This window comes from Epinephelus lanceolatus, chromosome 18 (genome assembly GCF_041903045.1).
Source record: "Epinephelus lanceolatus isolate andai-2023 chromosome 18, ASM4190304v1, whole genome shotgun sequence".
NCBI lineage: Eukaryota > Metazoa > Chordata > Actinopteri > Perciformes > Serranidae > Epinephelus > Epinephelus lanceolatus.
This window is the reverse complement of record NC_135751.1, coordinates 23276782-23297267: the sequence shown is the minus strand read 5'-3', so window position 1 is coordinate 23297267 and position 20486 is coordinate 23276782. Positions and strand designations below refer to the sequence as shown.

The 20486-nt window shown below is 40.2% G+C and overlaps 1 protein-coding gene across 2 annotated transcripts; it reads right to left on the bottom strand.

Moving 5' to 3' along the window:
- Positions 1–1403: 1403 nt before the first annotated feature.
- On the bottom strand, positions 1404–15830 carry LOC117269046 (ethanolamine-phosphate cytidylyltransferase-like). Of its 2 annotated transcripts, none has more exons than XM_033645864.2 (13): positions 15552–15830; positions 9021–9109; positions 8290–8451; positions 8119–8185; positions 7947–8031; positions 7827–7868; positions 6024–6156; positions 5823–5905; positions 5641–5718; positions 4979–5044; positions 4820–4885; positions 3955–4043; positions 1404–2859 (listed from the first exon to the last, which is right to left on the bottom strand). In XM_033645864.2, exons 1-13 carry the CDS (start codon positions 15680–15682, stop codon positions 2745–2747), a joined length of 1206 nt encoding a protein of 401 aa, XP_033501755.1. In that variant the 5' UTR covers positions 15683–15830; the 3' UTR covers positions 1404–2744. The 2 variants fall into 2 exon arrangements, with proteins under 2 accessions (XP_033501755.1, XP_078017476.1); XM_078161350.1 differs by having other exon boundaries at positions 6024–6172; positions 7828–7868.
- Positions 15831–20486: the final 4656 nt, after the last annotated feature.

Here is a 20486-nt window from a genome sequence, read left to right as displayed (position 1 = left end):
TTTTGACAAAATGAAAGACATTTACACCATAATTTGGTGCATAAAAATTCACCAGAATGCAGAAAACTAAGTATATGATGCACAAAATTTTCTAGGGGAGGACCACCAAATTCCCCTTTTAAGAATTAAAACTTCAATTAAACATACAGTCCCTTTTATTAGCCAGGTGTGGCTACACATTTTGACAAATATGGGCCTGTCTCAATTAGGCACCTGTCTGGTTGCCAAGCAGTTCATTTTTATAAAAGTTCTTCACATGTATAAAACTGGGTTGTTAGGTACTTCAAATTATGTGTCCATTCCTCCATTATCCTGTATGTTATTCATATTCCTTTAGTGCATAAGGGTCCTCAGATCAAAAGAATCAAAAAGGTTTTTCATAAAAAATTCATCCAAGTTGTGAGTGTTGTTTGAACAGGATAAAGTGGTGTTGTGTCAGTATGTTGGGTGCCATAACTCACTCCCTCTCTGATGTGCTGTCTGTCAGAGCTAGATCAGATGAATGATTCATAATTGATATATTATCTGAAGCTTTTTTAAACAAGTAATATTCATACTGGTTTAAACAAACAATTTGATTAAATTTCCTAATCTTTGCAGAGCAACAGTTTTGTGTGAAAGGAATTAAAGGCCTGTCCCATATATAGGCCGGTTGATTGTAGTGATTTAAGCAAATAATAGCACAGGCTATTAACTGAAGTTTTACGCATATGTTGAAACTCACACCCTTGCTACTTTGGAAACATTAAAATGCTGGTTACATGCAGGCCTACATGTTAATGAATCAGTGATAATATTTAAATATATCCATATATCTTTTGCAAAATTAATACTTTCACTTTTAAGACTTTAAGATAAGATGTAAGATTTTGAATGCAGGGCCTTTCTCTTAATGGAGTATTGATTTATTGTACCGTGCTACTTTTTAAAATGACAATACTTCTGTCACCACACTGCCTGCATGATACAGTGCATGGGGATTGCCAAAATTCATTATGACCACTTCAAATGTCCCTAAAAGCACCTTTAAGTGACCTTAATTTTTTTGATTATGTTAATGAATTACGTATGCTTTGTTTTATTAACATACGGCCAACATGAGCCAAAGGTTCTGGGGCACTAAGAAATATACTGTAGTCCTAAACCGTAATGTTTCCAATTTAAATCGAGGTCACAATTAGGTCATGATGCCTGTGTATTTTTCTTTATTAATAAAAACCTGACAGATAGATTTTTTTTTCTAATCAAAGGTCATTTCTGTGTCCAAACATGACCTTAACCCTTTCATAATATGACGTATGTACAGCCTACCTACATTATACTGAAGACATGGATCAGACATTGCAGCACTACACCCAGATATTTTGCATTTCAGGGAAAAGAAGACGACAAGTAGCCTTTCAGATTAGAATGTTATTATTGTCAGCGACAGTAAACTGTAGTCCAATCAGTTCCTACAGTATCTGTCAACTGAGAGTTGTCAATAACATATACATTATAGCCTACACTGAGTACATTCCAACTTGACATACAGACAAATTATTATGCTTTTTTTTAAACAATATGAAACCATCTATACAGTAGTTAATGGAGAGGAGGTGAGTAAAATATACATCTACAAAAAATATATTATTTAATCCCATTTGATATAGAGACAGAGGTTAAATTGTTCAGGGCTCAATGACAGTAAGAGGTCTATTTCATGATCAAGTCAACAACACTGAGCATCTGTCATAGTTCTCTGGTTCTACTAATAAAACTAAAGGTTAAAAGCAGTCTGTTAAAACTCTCTAGTGTTCTCTATGTTAGGATAAACCTAAGAAGTGGTTTTAAAAAAAATACAATTGCACTCAAAAGGCCAGGCGTGCAGGTCTTGACAGTGTGCATTTTCGAGTTAAAAACCTGCTCTACCAGTAAAACAGAAACAGTTCTGATGATTTCTGAGCAGTCAGTGCAGTCTGGAGAAAGGTCTGATATGTACATGAGGTCCCGAAAGAGTTTCAACACCTTCGCACGTCCAAACAACCCAAGTTAGATGCAGAGAGGCGGGGGGTTTCTCCCCTGATTCTCTCGTGGTTTTAGCATCCTCCAGAGAGCCTTTAATGACTCTATAATACATAGATACAGTACGTACAGTATATACATTGATAGATCAGTTGTGGGGCTACACCCATTGCTGGGCAGAAAGCAGCAATGACCCCATGGAAATGACTGATCAAATCACTTCCTGGTTACAGTTTAATGCCTCAACAACATCTCAGGTCCCCACACTTGCCCTTCATATGTCCAAATCCTATAATATAATCACTTAAAAATTCATTTTTGAAGGCAAAAAAAATAAAAGGAATTAAAAATATCCAAAGACATAAAATAGATCTTCCTTGCTTCAACTTTTTTTTCTGTCCATAACTGCTTAGTTAGACATCTGTATGAGTGATTGTTGACTGACATGAACATGTATTTGCATATGCCGAATATATTAATACACAGAAGATCCCACACACACACACGCACGCACACGCACACACACACACGCTGTATACCTGATGATCCCACAGCAGACTATGCCGGCGCCCTGGCCATAAACGGGCTGTTGTAAGGACTGCTGTTACTAACCAGGATCGTGTGTGGAGGGTGTCATAACACATAGAAAAGGGCTGATTTTCCTGTACATGAGTCTAGATTCATTGAGCTTGTCAGTTTGATGTTGACACGTGGTCTACGGTGCTCGGTCAAGGCTTTTCCTACAGCACGGCCTGGGCTCTTTCTTTAGTCTTTTCCTCCTCTTGTCGCTTCATGGCCTGGATCACAGCGATCTCTTTGGCCTCTTTCTTCTGGTTCCTCGCTTCAAATAGCAACCTGAATCGAAACAAGGAAAATGGAGAAAGTCTCAATATAATATATGACTTATCACAGAGGCAAACAAATTATGTCTGATTCATTTTTAAAGGTCCAGTGTGTAGGATTCAAGGGGGATATACTGGCAGAAATTAAATAAGTATGTTTTCTTTAGTGTATAATAACCTAAAAACTAAGGATTTGCTGTGTTTTCATTACCTGAATTAGCCGTTTATATCTACATAGGGAGCAGGTTCTCTCCCCGAGGTTGCCATGTCACACCGCTACGTTTCTACAGTAGCCCAGAACGTACAACCAAACACTGGCTCAAGATAGGCCCATGTTCGTGTCGGCCACTGTTGAACTGATCAACCCCAGCGGAACGGCTTTATTCAGTGTTTTTACCGGTTTTAATCACCTAGTCTGTTTGTTTTGGAGAGGAAGAAACCTCTGCAGATAATTTGGCTCCCGGTAAAATCCTCTGTCACTTGATGAGTTTTTAACCAATATTTTAATGCTAACAGGAAATATGAGGTTGATGTTTGTTGGACTGTGTATACATTTTACTGGAAAATAAGAAATAATATAAAGTCTGATCGACATTAGACATTGATGCATATTTTTGATAAAATATGAAGACCGATGTTAGATTAACAGTCAAGTTTTGGTATGTAAAAATAATAATTATACTTAGAATAAGTGATATTAAACAATGGACGTTAAAAATTTACTTGAATAACTTTTAAAATCCTGTCTGTGACGGAATTGAACCCAAAGCGACTATTAGTTTTAAAGAATGGATAATAATGATTAGTCCTTTTGTCTGAGGTGGGAAAATATATTTTCCCAGAGGGTTTAACTAGTCTACTATCAAAATGTTGAGAGCCAAAAGGCACCCTCTTTAACGTAAACACTTACAAGATTCTTTCAGACAAAGGCAAAGTTTTCACGCTGGGCCCCGTAGTTACCGCTAGATGCCAGTAAATCCCCTACACACTGGATCCTTCTGTCAGAAAAATACTGATTTGCCCAATATAACATTGGCTATTTCTGCCCTCAAGCCTTTGTTGCTGTTGTTTTTTTTAGAAGTTGACTGGAATTTTGCCTTCTTTTTACCTGTTTTTGATTATCCTTTGCACAATGGCATCTGTAGTGAGGCTGTTCCCACTGTCAACAGTGCGCAGGATTCCTTTCCTCCTCGGCTCCTGGTGAAGAAAACAACCCAAATGAATGTGATTCAGCATCTCTGCAGATTACAGCATTTCATGGAGGTGTTTTTTTTTTTTTAAAAAAAGCTTTGTGTCGGCATTTAGGGTGTTTTCACATATAGTCCTTTTTAAACAAACCAAACTCAGTCCTCTTAAGTGCACCAAAAAGTGGACCAACAGAAAAGGGACTCCTTTTTGTGTTCACATTGTCAGTCTACTTGATGAGGACTCCGTTCTCTTTCTGGTCAGCTTCAGCTCTGATGAGGTCTCAGTCCTCTTTTTGTTCACTATAGCCAATGTATAATACATATTGATATGGTTTTGTTTTTACTGTGACATGGGACTGCAGTGCAGTTATGAAGCCCCACGTTTTCAGATTAACATATAAGGAAAGCCTTAGCATTTCTGTGCTGTAGACTGTTGCCGTTTAATTTATTCTACGTTCCACATCTGGAGACATGCAGTATCTTTCATGGACCAAACTACTCCTCGTTCTGCATCCTTGCAAGTGCAACAGGCCGGCGTGGTTTCGTCTTTTCTTTCAAACGTCCCGGTGCAACAGCATGTGATAAAGTAAAAAGTAAAGTAAATACAGTGGCAAAGAGCAAAGCAAACCTGGAGTGCTTTGGTGTGGCTTTGGAGTATGGTCTGCTTCAGAGGGGTCTGAGTTCTCTTGGAGTGTTTCACATATGCACGAAAAAGTGATCAGTTTCGTCAGAGTCAGTTAAGAGGGCTAAAAAAGACCACGTGTGAAAACACCCCTAGAGTCTTACAGCATAAGGGTCGGATCCATCCTTGTCAGGATATATTTCAGTCTTTCCATGGCATACAAGATCCACCTGTGAATAAAAAGTTGTGCTACTTTATTGATTCTTTATTGCAAAGAACATCATTATCTAATGGTGAGTGTTAATTGTATTGCCTAAACTTACCTTGAAATGGTCCAGCAAATCTTTTGTGACTGCAAAGGGTGCACCGATCACCACTTCTGACACATACTGAGGGGAAAAAGCAACACAACAAATTCAGTAATCAGTCACACAAAATGAATAGTAGATAAGTACTTGCAATGCACTGTGTTGATGGCGGTAGAACCACATACTGCATAAAAGAAGTGGACGTTGCCACTGTGATGTGACTCATTGGTTTGCAGACTACTGTGTGGCACCTTGGCCGTCGCCATCTCGGCTTTTTTAGAGTGAGGGGTGACAATATTGGACGAGAGGATGGAGCTGGCATGGATACACACTGCTACACCTCTATCCTGATTGACAGGGCTCCGTGGTAACCACCTATTAATCACAGGGCAGCCATGCCTTAAGCATACCCTGCTTTATCATCTATTTCACTCTAAATGGGAACATCATTTACAAAATGAACCTCATGCTTAATTGAAGAAGACTTGAAACTAGTGATTGAGACAATAAACTCATTTAGAAAACGTCCACTGAGGTAATAAATTAAATGAGAAGTGGGGTCATTTCCTCATAGACTTGTACAGGTTTAAAGCACTTCCACACTGGCTTCACTTTTCAGACCTGGAGGCTACGTTCACTTCTTTAACAGTCTACAGAAAACGAGAAGAGGAACCTACTCGACAAGCCAGGACGCTGAGGGTTCTCTCGTGGACATTCATGATGGGGTAGTTTTTCCCTTTGTAGCGGTTCACCTCCTGTAAATTTGAAGAAAGAGGAAATGTGAAGTAAAATGTCAATGCTCAACTTGAGGAAGCAGCAACTGTCTCACATGGCTGAATAAGAGCACAAGTAGAGTCACCTGATCAAAGTGCAACCCCACTATAATGTATGGCTTTTCTGCAAGTTTATGTACTGCTTCCAGGAAGTCCACATGGCCAATGTCTGACAGGAGGCCAGTTAAGGGTGAATAGGCAGATAAGTTGACTATTCTTTAACAGCAGTTCACAGAATTGTAAATAATTCGCACAAGTCTTTTCTTAGTGAGGGTTTAAAAGGATACGGAAGAGGTCAAAAGCTCCTGCCACATAGATGATAGTGTCTCCAGGTTGAGGCTCCTGGCCTGAAGCAAACTGGATGATCTTCTGTGAAGTCTGCAGGAACTGAGACACCCCGGTCCAGGGACTGTGGCCCTTCTGACCATGCGACCCCCATAATCCAGAAACAGGCACAATGAGTACAAACAGCGTAACAATAAGACAGATACACTTCAGTATCATCACTGGAGTATGTTGAGTGCATGAGACAAGAGCGCTGCATCACTGCCACCTAGTGGTGTGAGCAGCAATGTCCCCTTTGCTCCATAGCGAACTCAAGGCTGTCCCACAAATCCCCAGCACATGTATTCAGCCCTCGCCAAATGAACAGCATCACTCTGCCAGTCTTAAATGTCCAAATGTGGAGAGACCCTCTGCTGCTTTCACACTATTCAAATCCCCAGCGTGTTGACTCTGAGCTACTTTACCCATCCAGGAACAGAAGTGGCATTCACTGTTTTACTGGCAAGGCCTGCAACTTGATTATAACGTGGGTACACAGTAAAGGCCTTTGTTTAATAATGGTTGACGTCTGGCCCACTTAGCAACTTTGACTACTTGAATGACAAAACAGTGAAGGAAGAGGAAGCTGAAGGAGAAGAAGACTACCAAGAATTGAGCTTTAAAGGGGGACTATTATGCTTTCACATATCTTGTGTCTTAGATATAGTGTTACAGTGAGGGATGTTCAAATTAAACATGGTCAAAGTTCTAGATAATAAGGTAAACATATGTAGAAGTAGAAAAAAACTCAGCTTTCCTTTCATTTTTTTCTATTTTGTCTACAATATGATATAGCGTGCCAGATTTCCTTATATGGTCATCTGCTCCAGGCACGCTTCTGCAAGTGTTTACATAGCCTACACTGCTACATGTAGCTACATGCTAACTTCAGGGAAACATGTAAATTCGGTTGCTGATGTTGTGAACTTATCCTCGATTTTGGATCATATTCCTGCTGGAATATATCCGTTTTTGTTTAGAAGCTATTGTTGGTGATACTTCATAGTGGAAGAGCCGCTGTGCTCTATTATAGTCATTCCCTGACCCTGGAAAACGGACTGATCAGAGCAGACTGGGCCCAGAAGTCCTCTGCATAGCAAACGATACGTCACATCGACTGAGCTGCAAACAGATGACTGCCGTTTGACAGCTGTCAGAAGTCCCAATGACGGAAGACAGCGCATTCAAGAAACCGATGACCAGTCAAATAGTAATAATAGGAACATCAATTGTTTAAGTTACCAAAATAAATGCCACAAACACCAATAGGACAAAATGAAAACGACAGGGAACTGCAGATGTAATTTCACTGTTGCAAATATAATATGTTAGAATCTACAATCTGTGCAGCTATAACTTTAAAGTTAAACTACATACACTGCAAAGTAACAACAGCAGAGCTCTGTGGGTTTATCTACATCCCTGATAATCTCAGTAAGTGGTGTTTGCTTATCTCCGAGGTAACAGATGCAAAAGCAAGGGGGTCAAAGTTCAGGGCGTAACGTTATGAGAAAGTGGTATGTCCCGCTGTATGTGTGCATACTGCATGCAACAGTTCATACTGTTTAAGGGCAGCTGCAGTACCTACTAAAAGCAGAAAGAAAAAGTATGCGATTCGGGACGCACCCACAGTAGAGACCTCAAATAAAGTATGAACCTGAAAATGAGCGTAATAGATCCTCTTTAAAAACACATTGGTAATAAGCGGAGGATTTGATATTGACTACGTGACATTCAAATAATCTGTGAATATGTTTGGTACCTACCTTTCCAAAGTTGTCTGTGTGCTGCTGATAGTCTGAACTATCCTAAAGAGAAGAGAGGATTGAATTAGGGTTGTGCTGTGCACTGAGACTGAGATTTGGAGAGAATAAGGCTGCACATACAATGTTGCTGTGATGTGCTTTGGTCATCAGTAGCATCCTGCCAACCAGATCTGTGGTTGAAACTCCCTGGGTTCTCTTACACTCCCTGGAACAGCATAAAACACAATTAAAAAACTTCAGAAACACATGCATTTTGTCAAAACTGTTATCAATCTTCTGCATATTAACTCACCTGTACCGCCCTGACTTCTTCACCTCTTCATATGTGTCCTTCCCATCCACTGTTAGAGTTATATCATCTGCAACGACAAAAAATCAGCAATCTAGCATTATACTGAGAGCTTATGACAATGAATCTGTTTGTGCATCTAAATAAGGACATGAGGTTGTGATAGAAGTGTACCTCCATGCACACAGAAATCACAGTTGTACTTGTCGAGGGTCTGGAGGGTGGTAACGTAAGGCGCTCCTTCCACGACCTCATCCACCCACTTTATGGCCCGCACCATCTTGTATCTTTCTGCCTGAGTGAAGACTGGCGGACCCTTGTGCTTCGCAATCTCACCTTAAAAACAAAACATGTACACTCAGATGAAACCATACTGTTGACACATAAATAAACTGAGACTAAACAGAACAGCGAGCCAGAAATCTCCCTTTGCGTGACATTCTGATAAGCAGTTTTTACAGTCACTGAACGCAGCATCGCCCTCGTCACTGAGATAATTTATTTGCACTTCAGCAGATATCTGTGCTGGGCCTGACTACTAAGTCACTCTGAGTTATCTTAACGTCAGAATGCTCCAGCGTACCATAGGAGGGCGAGATGCAATCACCCTGAGTCGCTGCACTAGTGTCACCACAGCCCCTCCAAAGGGTACAGGGCACAGCTGGTGTCTGCCTGGTAATGATGGGACTGAAGATCATAAACAGAGGCTACAGGTGCCATGGCTCCCCAGACCCAGCAGCTCCAGGCTGAACCATGCATGAAGAGTATTAGGAGGAGTATTAGAATTAAGGATGGGGAAAAAAAAGTCATGTACAGATAAGCTAGACTTTTAAGACAGGGTTTCCACCGAAGATGTGCAGTTGTAGTGTTGGAGGGGAAAATGAGTCAATGGCTCTGAGCCTTACTATCTGTGTGTACTCCAACGATGAGGTAATCTCCCATAGCCTTGGCCTGTCGCAGCTGGTTGGAGTGTCCATAATGGACCATGTCATAGCTGGGAGGATGAAAAGAGAAGAAGTCACATAAAAGTTACATGATCGTAGTGAGGCAAAGGAGCTGTAGGAATTAAAGGATTGTTTGTAAAACTCTTGGTTAGAAAATCAAAGATAAAGGATTCTTTGAATTAGAGTAATAAGGTTTGGCAGCCACTCTTTAATCAAAGTTAAAACACGTTGCACATGTATGTCTTCCCCAGTACACATGCTTTATCCTGATGATAGCAAGATAGTTAGAAACATCTGGTGGATAAAGCACAGTGTACTGGACTGTACACAGATGTCTGAGTGTCCCTGAATGCACCAATTAGGTTTTTTCCCACAACTTTTAGTTCATTTTGACTAAAAAAAAAAAAAAAAGAAAGTTGATTAAAACATTGTGAAATAAATGAAAAATAATGACTACCTGGGGTGTGGGAGATCAATACATTTTAATGGATGGGCTAAAACATGCAAACTACTAGTGTGAGCCTTTAAAGGAGCAGTGTGTGGAATTTAGTGGCACCTAGTGGTGAGGATTGCAGATTGCAGCTGCCAAGCATGAACTCCCAGTTAGGATTTGTTTTGTGTTTAATGTTCAGGAGGGTATTTTTTTTTATTTTTTATCAGGAGTCAAGTCTCCACAGAGGTCTCTTCATCTCCAAAACAAATGCACCTGGGGTCTCATTTAAAAACACTGCGTATGCACAAAATGAGTCCTGAAAGAGGTGTACACTGCCTACATAAAAGTTGTGATCTATAATAACAGACCTGATGGGAGAAACTTTGACCCATGCTTATGAACATTTTGGAGACAGGAAATTGGTGACGCAGATGGTGAGCAGGAAGCCTGGTCGTACACATCGTCAAGTATTTTTTAGCGCACGCCATTTTTGGCTTTTGTGTGTATGTACATTTTTAGTTTGGATCCTATGCATTGTTTCATAAATGAGACCCTTGGTGATTTAAGCACTGAATAAAGCAGTTGACGGTTAAAAAAATCTGTGTTTTTGCGAGGCTGTGCATCATCATCGCAAATGGGCCGCTAGCCCAGCACCTGCTAATGTGAACTCACTTTCTTCCTTTGATAACACAGAGGTCTCTTCCTCTCTAAAACAATTGGATGCAGGATTTAAACCGGTAAAAACACTGAATAAAGCAGTTATACGTGAAAAATCTGTTTTTTTTTCAACGTTATTTGGCTCGTCTTGGAGGGACTGCTCAGTATGGTGGCTAGGGATGCATCGATCGAATATCTGGATCAAATATCGGCCCCGATATCATCAAAACAGACGGATCGGGTATCAGAAAATGCAACCTATACCTGCGGCAATCCTTTCCCTTTAAATCTATTGCGACGTGAGCTACGTCATACGTCATGGAGTGAAGGAGAGAATCTGCTCTTTCAACTGCTGTTGCACAATTATTTGTTTTTGTTAAAAATAAATAGTTCATCATTGCATTAATCTGTTTCATCTTTTTTCATTTTATCTTAGGAAACAACTGTGTAGTCATCAATGCCTGATGCCTCTAGTCTTTTCTGTTCTACATATAAAGGTATATAGCTTTTTAGGTCAACCATGGTATCGGCTGATACTCAAAGCCACAGCATCAGGATCGGTATCGAAACTGAAAAAGCTGGATCGGAGCATCTCTAATGGTGGCTGATGCGAAAACATGAATAGCCCTATCTAGATAGTGTTTGAATGGTCCGTTCATGGCAGTACAACATGTTGATCTCCATATACGAGGACCTGCCCCCTATGTAGACATAAGCTAATTATTCTAACGTAAACACAACAATTCTTATCATACTCTGACGAAACATACTTATTATATTGCATTCCATTTCCGCCTGTATATCCCTCTAAATCCTGCACACTGGACCTTTAATATTCAGTGTTTCTGATATTATCGACCCATCAAACTAATCCACGCACATTCATTCATGCAGTCTCCTAGATATCTGATCAAAGTCTCAACATAAAAAAGTCACCAGCACAGCCAGTGTGTTTTACCCTCCCACTTCACTCCACCCCAGCCATGATACCATCTGTAGATAATTAGATTAGCACAGATTGGAGACTGAGATTGTAACATGGTAATCTAGCATAGTAATAGAGAACAGATGGGCATTAGCCTTCCATCACTATTTCTACAGCCAACAGCTGACATCAGTCCGATCATTCTCCTTTCTGCTCTACTTGGAACGTGAGATTGACATCTGCACAGAAAAGAGAAGAATGTGCTCTGACTGGTGAGAGCGACCGCAGGTGTCACTGAGGATGCATTGAGTTCATTAGCATATTAGCAGAGAAATTTGGTGACAATAGCTACTATCATCATTAGCATTTCTGTAACGGATATTAACTGGCTGAAATGGGGGGAGAAATACATTAAAACTGGCACCTGCGTCCTCTTTAGTACATTAAATTACACGTCAGGTCTCTCAGGAGTCAGGTGTAAAGCAGCACTATGAATAGCATCTTCAAAAAATCAATAAGAAAACAGATGAGCACTGCCAGGACTACAGTATGTACACAGCCACAACAGCAACAGGATCCCATGTTGTTTGCAGCCCCAGGCTATGCTAATGAAAGACAGCATCTGTGCCCTGCTGTGGTGTCACTACACACAGCCTGACTGGAAACAGCCTGGACTGCACTTGAGTGGATTGTAACACAAAAACAACTATTCCCAGACTCCGGGGCTTCTCTATACGTGATTCAGATGCATCCACTACAGAATGCACAAAGGTGAGCCACAAAAAGAGGCTTGTTGTGGAGGAAGCAAGATGTTCTGTGTGTGTGTGTGTGTGTGTGTGTCTTGTGCTGTCAATCTGTTGAAATGGGATCCACGTGTTTGGGCTCTGAGGCGATAGTGCGGGGCCGGAAGAATGCAGCAAAGGGGAGCATTTGGAGGTGAATGAATAGGGAAGGAAACTCGGAGACCCAGACAGAGTTACATAAGACTAGGAGGCTGCTTTTGGGGGTGTTACACTAGCTCAATGGCCAACATGTGTTACCGTATTCCTGTTGTATTTTTTAGCAGGGATGGATCATGACCGTGACATGGTTAAATATTAATTAGCTTAGGCTGTTAGCGGACACCCAAACATCACCTGTAGACGCTTCTGGAGAACAAAGCCACACAGACATCTGTGGACACTGAGAGAATACAATGGGACACGTGTAGGGATTGAGGGAATACAAAAATTATAATCTTGAATTAAAAATTTAAATACACGCACACATAGTAATGATGTTTTTATTGAGTAATTCTCAGGATACCAATAGTCGCAATAGTTGCTTCACTGAGGCTTTAGATAGCACATTTATGGTCCTGCATGGACGGACTACCTCAGCAGAGACACAGTGGAAGTGGACTTTACCCTCCTCTTGCTGATGCTTCACTGACAACTGATCTTTAACCCCTGTCACCTCTTGTCATTGTGACAAATAAGCATCTGTGTGCAGAGAAGAAGGGGCCGGGTCAACACATGAAGTGACTGTGCTCTTTCCTTGGAATTTTCCTTTCATACCACTGACAACGCTGAATGTCAGTAAGTGCGCGGTGGCATCCAGTAGGGCTCCGGGGGGGGAGGACAATGCACTCAGTGACGGGAATGGCTGCACGGGCCACAACGGCCATAGCAGGTGTGGGCCGGAGGGGTTAGAGGGGGTTAATGGCATGAGCTCTGTTGACATTGGCTCTCTTTGCATGCTCACCCCACCGGTTAACATTCTGGCATCCCAAATATTCTGCAACATTCCATCAAACCACGGATAGACAGCCACACCTAAATGGCAGGAATTCGACCAGAGAAAGCCACCGTAATCCTGGCCTTCATACAGATATTCAAAACATTTATTTTTCCGCCGCACCATGGAGCCCACACTCTGTCCACCAAGGCTTGGTGCTTCTCCCAGAGGGGGCATCTTAGAGGGTCACGTCTAGGGGCTGCAGCTAATGATTATAGTCATTAGCAAATAATAGTTTTGTGTAGAAACTTAAGTATTTAAATATCTTGTTTGGGTCAGCCAACAGCCCAAAACCCAAAGATGGTCAGTTTACTATCACCTACGCAATGAAAAGCATCAAATCACCTCTGGTACCAGTAAATATTTGGCATATTTGGCATTTTTGCTTTAAAACACCAATTAATCAATTGCAAAACAGTTGGCAACACATTTCCTGTCAATTGATTAATCGATTAATCAGTTCCTCGTCATTTTTGAGATGCATACAGCTGAAAATTCTGCTGCCACCTCAATATAATAGCGGAGGAAAATCATTTTTGTTTTCAGCAGCGTCCCGTTTCAAAGCCAAAGACCTCACTGTCAAGAGTTTTAATTATTTTCTGCAGAAAACACACTCATTTTAGAGGTGTTTTCTGCCTCCAGTAGAAAATAATTTCTTGAAGTGTTCAGATTAAGGTGTGGACGGTGGTTGTGGAAAGAGATCTATAGTTTGCTTACTGTTTTTCAAATGCAAGGAGCACAACTTTTTTTGCACGGTTACATACAAACATGTCTACATGAATTATTATTGCATCTTTTTTCTAGTTTAACTAGTTCTAGTTTAAGTTTAACCCGCATATAGATTGCCATTGTATTTTCTTGCATGTTTTACCAGCATTTAGCTAGTGGATGGTGCCAATTTTGTACCCTGACTGTCACTGTGTGATCCATTTTGTCATTTAAAACTGAAATTTATTCATTGGCCAGTTTCTTGGTCTTCCATAATGTCCTGTTAAGCAGGCTGCAGCAAAGAAGTATTCTGTATCTGACCCTCTACATGACAGTCCTCCTGAAAGTGTCATGGTGAGGTGGCTGAAATATTAGTGCACTGACCGAGCCCCATACGTGGATCTGAGAAGACACCAAAACTTCTAACCTCACCTAGTCCAGTTAATGAAACCTGTAGAGCGTGTTCAGCATCATTTAGCTTGTTAAAAGTTAATATGGCTGCCTGTCATTTTTTTAACAAGGAGGACATTATTGCTGCTGCTGCTGCCGAAGTGTTTTAGTTGGACACTGAATTTTTCCCAAGGAACCAAGAAAAAAAAACAAAAAACATTAATAATATAAGTTGAAAAGTATGACATAAGACCATAAAGCTGGAGGAGCAGAGCGAACAAAGCTCCTCTTTGGTTGTGACCTTTGTTGTACATGCTTTGCCAATCGATGTGAACGAAAGTGCTAATTTTCTCTGGTTAGTCTCGCCCTTCCCACAGCTGTGTGTGTGCTCACTTTAATCACCTGTATTGCATTAAAGGCCGCGTCTGGCGCTGCGTGAGCGCCTTGCCCAACTCCCAATATAATTGTTCTTTATTACATTACACTGTGCTGAAAGAAGACACCTTGTTTGTACAGGTGCCATTATGGCATCATGAAAGTAATCCACTGAAAAGTCAAACTGAGCATGTTTGGAGTGTTCTTAGCCTCACGCCCCAAAATAAATAAACGTATTGTTTTTAAATTAAATGTGTGTACATTATCATGCTGTGGTGTTAGAATATTTGAATAGACATTTTGACTTTTAGGAGGAGAAGCACAAGGGTTGCCAATAAGATTAATGATGGCTCGTTATATTCATTTGTACAAGTGTCAAAATATCCTGCATGTTTGTGCTGCAATAATTGTAGTCTAAACATCCATCTCGTAAAGCTGACATGGTCACACACATATGCCATCAATTCAGCCTAATACGTCTGTGCCTCCTTGTGCCTAATATCACCGCTGTGACCACCTGAACACCTTCGTGGCAATGTGACCTTCTTGGTTGTGTCTCAAGGCGTGGCATTATGGATTTTATATAGACCTATAAACATATTATATAAGCTTTTATACCAGTAAAGGATTTTTGGAAGCATCTATGCAAAATCTTACACATAAATTCAACATTTAGCCTGTGCTATGCTTGACAATGGTGTCTTGATTCTTATAGGCTTGATTACTGTGTTAAGTTTGTACAACAAATTAATTTTGACCACATACATTGCCATTATAAGCATTACCACAGAATATACTGGTCATATTTTGGAGGCTCCCTCTTCATGACAGTGAGTTATAATAAATGGCAGCAGTAAAGATCAATATTAATCTGTCCTGGTATTATTATGTAATAATGTGTTTACTGATGAGGAAAATTGACACCAGGATGCCCCAGTGATAATGTAGAGTAAGTGATAGAATAAGTCCTGAGTTATACAGGTTATATGGTGGTCATTGAAGCCCTCATGGCAGAATATATGCAGTGGGATATCCAGTTAAAAGTTGAGTGTATAGTGATATCTCTGGAGGATGAAGCAGCAGTCCTGAGAGCTGTGTCACCTGCAGCAGGCCTGTCCGGAGGTAGGTGACACACAGCCTGACACATTCATTAGATGGTGCACGATGCAGACAGTAAGGACAATACTGCATCTTCATCTTGCCATAATTTATCCCGTGCATTACTCACCAGCCATCACACCACACCCGGATTCTTCGCCTCCTCTTCTCGGGACTGCACGCTGCAGCGCCGGGGGTCGTCCCTGCGTCTTTCCCGGCTGCTGTGTTCACTTGGTGGTGGTGATGTCCGTTCTTGATCATGGTGAGGCTGCCGGGTGATGACCGCGTCAGGTGCCACAGATCCCTCCAGGTGAGATGGTGAGCGGTGGCAGTTGTGTGCCCCGTTTCAGTGCAGGACAGCCGGTTTCTGTGTCAGCACCAGCAGCAGCAGCGGCTCCAGCAGCAGCAGCAGCAGCGGTGAATGCGATGCGCAAACGCCTCCTCCACGGGCGACGCAACGACGCACGACGCGTTACGTCAAGCCGGCCAAAGAAAGCAGATAAACCACGAAGGAAATGAAGCACTGCTTATAAAACTCACTGCAACACACCTCTGTGGTGTCTGCTTTTATTTTGAAAAGACCAAACATGAAGTAGTGAGTTCATTACGACAGACTTGACACAGGTTGAATCGTACGATGGAGTGCCGGTGCACGCAGCCGACATGTTGTTACATAATAGCGGCGTTTTCCACTGTCATGTGACGGTATCTGGATTCCCACAGAAATAGCAGGCTATCTGCCAGAGTGTCTTTGATGACGTGCCAGTTTGGGGTCAGCACCTTCACCTCAAGTAAGATAACCACAACAATATATTTCTTTTTGTCTTTAAAATATAGTTATTACACTTTGTACACTTTATAGTTTATTTAATATGGACCTCACAGCAGCATTAGAAATGTATATTAATGCTTACTCAGTTTCTTTTTATATAAAGAATGGTACACCTTTTGTCCACTATTATTTTTACTATTATTTTACTTTTTTCTCTCTACTAATTTAATACATTTTACAGTAGTAGTAGTAGTAGTAGCATCTATTATCATTATTGTTATTATTATTTAATTAATTAATATTATTATTTCAAGTAAATAATCTAGTTGTTTATTTTATTTATTTTTGTGTGTGTGTGCTCCCCCCAGTCCTCCTTTCTACCCTATCTCACACACACCCTAAATCTATGCTTGCCTACCCTCACACACACACACACACACACACACACACTCACCTGCACACCCATATGTGACAAAACTGACCCGTACTTGTGTTATTCATGTTGCTCTGCCATCTATTTTTCGTTTCGTACCCTGTTCTATGTTCTGTCTCATACATGTACTGTTCTGTCCCTTGTCTTGAAATAAAAAAAAAAAGAAATGTATATTAATGCACAAGAACCAGAAACTAATTTACAACACCTGTCCACCGGAGGCCTGAAAGAAGAAAGAAAATACAAATTATGATATTAAAAAGAAAAGAAAATGCATCCACAAACACATACACAGATTTAAAAAGATCAGCATCTCCATTCACAGTGTGCATCCACAAATATTCACCTAAGATACATCCACAAATAAACACATGAATTGCATCCCCATATCCAAACACAGAACCTGCTTAGCTGAATAAAACAAGTAACATTGGAGATATGGTAAGAATAATGAACTTTAACTTGTATAGCACCTTTCAAAACACAGCTACAATAAAACTAAACACACTTCAAAGACAAGGAGAACAAAACAAAGCAATCTAAGTCATAAAATAAGGAAGGCCAAAACTAAAATCAAGATCAAGATAATAAATGGGAAATAACATCAATAAGATAGCAATAAAATAGACAGACAGCTGATAGAAGTATGTTTTTAGAGAGACTAAAATGAAGACAGTGACTCAGACAGCCTTACACCCTCAGGCAGGTCATTCCAGAGCCTCGGGGCCCTGGTGGCAAAAGCTTTGTCTCCTTTGGTCTTCAGTCTGGACTCTGGGACAAGCAGAAGACCTCTGCCTGAGGATCTCAAACTACACAGGGGTTCATAAGGGACTAGCAGGTCTGAAATGTAATCTGGAGCCAGGCCATCAAGAGCCTTAAAGTCAGTCCTAAAACAAATGGGGAGCCAGTGTAAAGAGGCTAAAACTGGTGTGATGTGGTCGTGCTTCTTGGTTATTAAGATATGAATAAAGGTTGTTGCAATAATCAAGACATGAAGAGATAAAAGCAGTTTCTGTATCTCTGAAAGATAAAATAGATCTTCTTATAGCAGTGTTTCTGAGGTGATGGAAACATGATTGGATAAGCTCAGTGACATGTTGTTGCTTTATGTGTTGAGACAGGTGACCAGTAGATGGCAGTATTTGTTTTGTGATATGTTGTGACCCAGTTACAAGGATTTCTGTTTTCTTAGAACTGAGCTGAAGAAAATTTAAAGACACCCAGTTTTTGATATCATAAAGACAGTCGTGTAGAGAACTCAGCATGCTGAGGTCAGTGGGTTTAACAGGGAGGTACAGCTGAGTGTCATCTGCATAACAGTGGAGAGAGACACACCTTCCTCCTTTGTGCTTCTAGGAAAAATATCACAAACAATAATGCTATTTTTTTTAATTTAACAAGGGAAACCTGGCCAAGACAGCAGCATACAAAAAGTTTCAGCCAAACAGCCACACAATAAGCATAAAAGACACACAGTAACTTGTAGAAATATTAGAACAACTATGCACAATGACAAACAGATTCATTCATCCTTGTACTTCTGAGAGCTTTAAAATCAGGCAGTGGGACCAGTTCACATAGTTTCAACTCTTTGAAGGTTATTCCAAGTGAGAGGAGCAGAGCACATAAAAGCTTTCCTTCCCAGCTCAGTCTGTGCACCAGGAGCACACAACAACACTAAGTCTTGTGATCTCAGACTAAAGCTATTGATCTCTGTTCAATCACAGTACAAATGTATGAAGGGAGTTTACCCAGTATGGGTTTATAAATGAACAAATACCAGTTCTGACTGAGCTATAGGAAAGGTTAAAGATGGCCAACCAGCCTGGAATAAAGTGTACAGTGATGAGTGAAGACTTTACAATGTGTAACAAATCTCAGTGCACTATGATATGCTGTATATAACATGTGCAAACAATGTGCAGATGCATTCATGTACAACAGATCACCATAATCCAGAACTGGTAAAAACATAGCAGCAACTAGTCTTTCTCTGGCCTCAAAGGCGACACAGGACTTTCTGAGATATAACCCAAACTTCAGCCTCAGCTTTTCAAGATTATTAACCTGAGGTTTAAAAGGCAGGGAGTCTGTAAAATTAAACAAAATTAAACGGAATTAAATTAAATTAAATCAAATTAAAATCATTTAAAAAAGAGTTAAAGGCTAAATAAATACAAACTGGTGACTAATAAGATCACAAGCAAGAAGAAAATAATTCCATACTGGGCAATTTTTATGTGCATCTAAAACCAATAATAATTACTGGTATAATTCTCCAATTTCTACGTATATAAATTTATTTTTGTTGTGTGTTTTTTCCTTAATTTTTAAAAATTTGTTGTTGTCTTTTCTGCTCTCTGTTTATGTTCCTTACATGTGTGTATGTATTCCCTGATGTAATTGATGTAATATATGTATATATGTATATATATATATATATATATATATATATATACATACAGACATACATTTTTAGAACTTTAAAGTCCAACTAAGGTGGATAAAATAAAACATATGCAATCAATAAAAATTAAAAAAAGACAAAAATCCAGTACAAACAGGCTTAGCTAATAAATCATGAAGTGCATGAAAAAATAAATATAAATATATAAATAATTACAGGCATGCAACCTAACAGCCCTGCAGTAAATCTTTATTTTACTGCTTGATTTTTGTTGACACTCTTATCAGTGTTCATTGTCAAGGTCAAGGTCAAATTTATTTATATAGCACATTTAAAAACAAGCAGAGTTGACCAAAGTGCTTCACAAGCATACAATAAACTAACAATAAACAGAAACACATGGCAAACAAACAAAAAACAATATATGGAGATGTTAAAGATCAGCTCACATTAAAAGCCAAAGAAAAAGGTACGTCTTTAGTAAAGTCTTGAAAGATTCAGCGGTCTGAGCAGTTCTTATCTGCATGGGTAAACTATTCCAAAGGTTAGGAGCAGCCACAGAAAAAACTCGGTCACCTCTATTTTTTAGTCTGGATCTAGAGACACCCAGCAACATCTGACTGGATGACCTCAAAGCTCTGACAGGTGTGTGGATGCGTAACATCTCACATAAGTAAGGAGGTGCCGTGCCGTTTAAAACCTTAAAAACAAGCAATAAAATCTTAAAATCAATCCTGAAGCGGACAGGAAGCCAGTGAAGTGAGATCAAGACTGGAGTGGTGTGCTCATGTTTTCTTGTTTTATTTAAAACAAGAAAATTATTCCACAAAAAAAAGATAATGTTTTGTTATATTTTAAGTTTGTCTAATTGGCTTATACAACATCACCAACCATGCTTTCAAAAGGTTAAATAAACGCCTCACTTGCACAGTGTCAACAAAATCTGAACTCACAAACCTTTACTGTGATGCTGTTAGTGATTTTCCTAACTGACATAGTAAAGCTGTGCAGTGTAGGGGAAATCCTTCTGTTAAGAGTGTGTGGCGTCATCTTGTGGAAAAACCCTGTTAAATCACACAAGGTCTTTACACAGACGTGCCAGCAGAGGGAAACCCAGCCCCACTTATTGCATGTGAGCTGGGGCAAGGTGAACTCCTCACTACATCCTGGTATCTGCTGTCTGGAGTCTTCAACTTGGCTTTTATCCTGTGGGTTTTTCTTATAGCTGCAATGGCACTGACTGTCTGAAAAATCATGGTGTTTGATAAAATAAGAATCCTTCATATGATGTGTCATCACTACAGCTGTATGTGGTTCAAATATTTGCTGATGGTACGAGGAGTAATACACCTCTCACCCAGTGCAGCATCTCTTACAAACAGGCATGTCCTCTGCCGTGGTGACATTTGCAGAGCGGAGCCCCATGCCAAGCTTTGGCACGGCAGACGTGCTA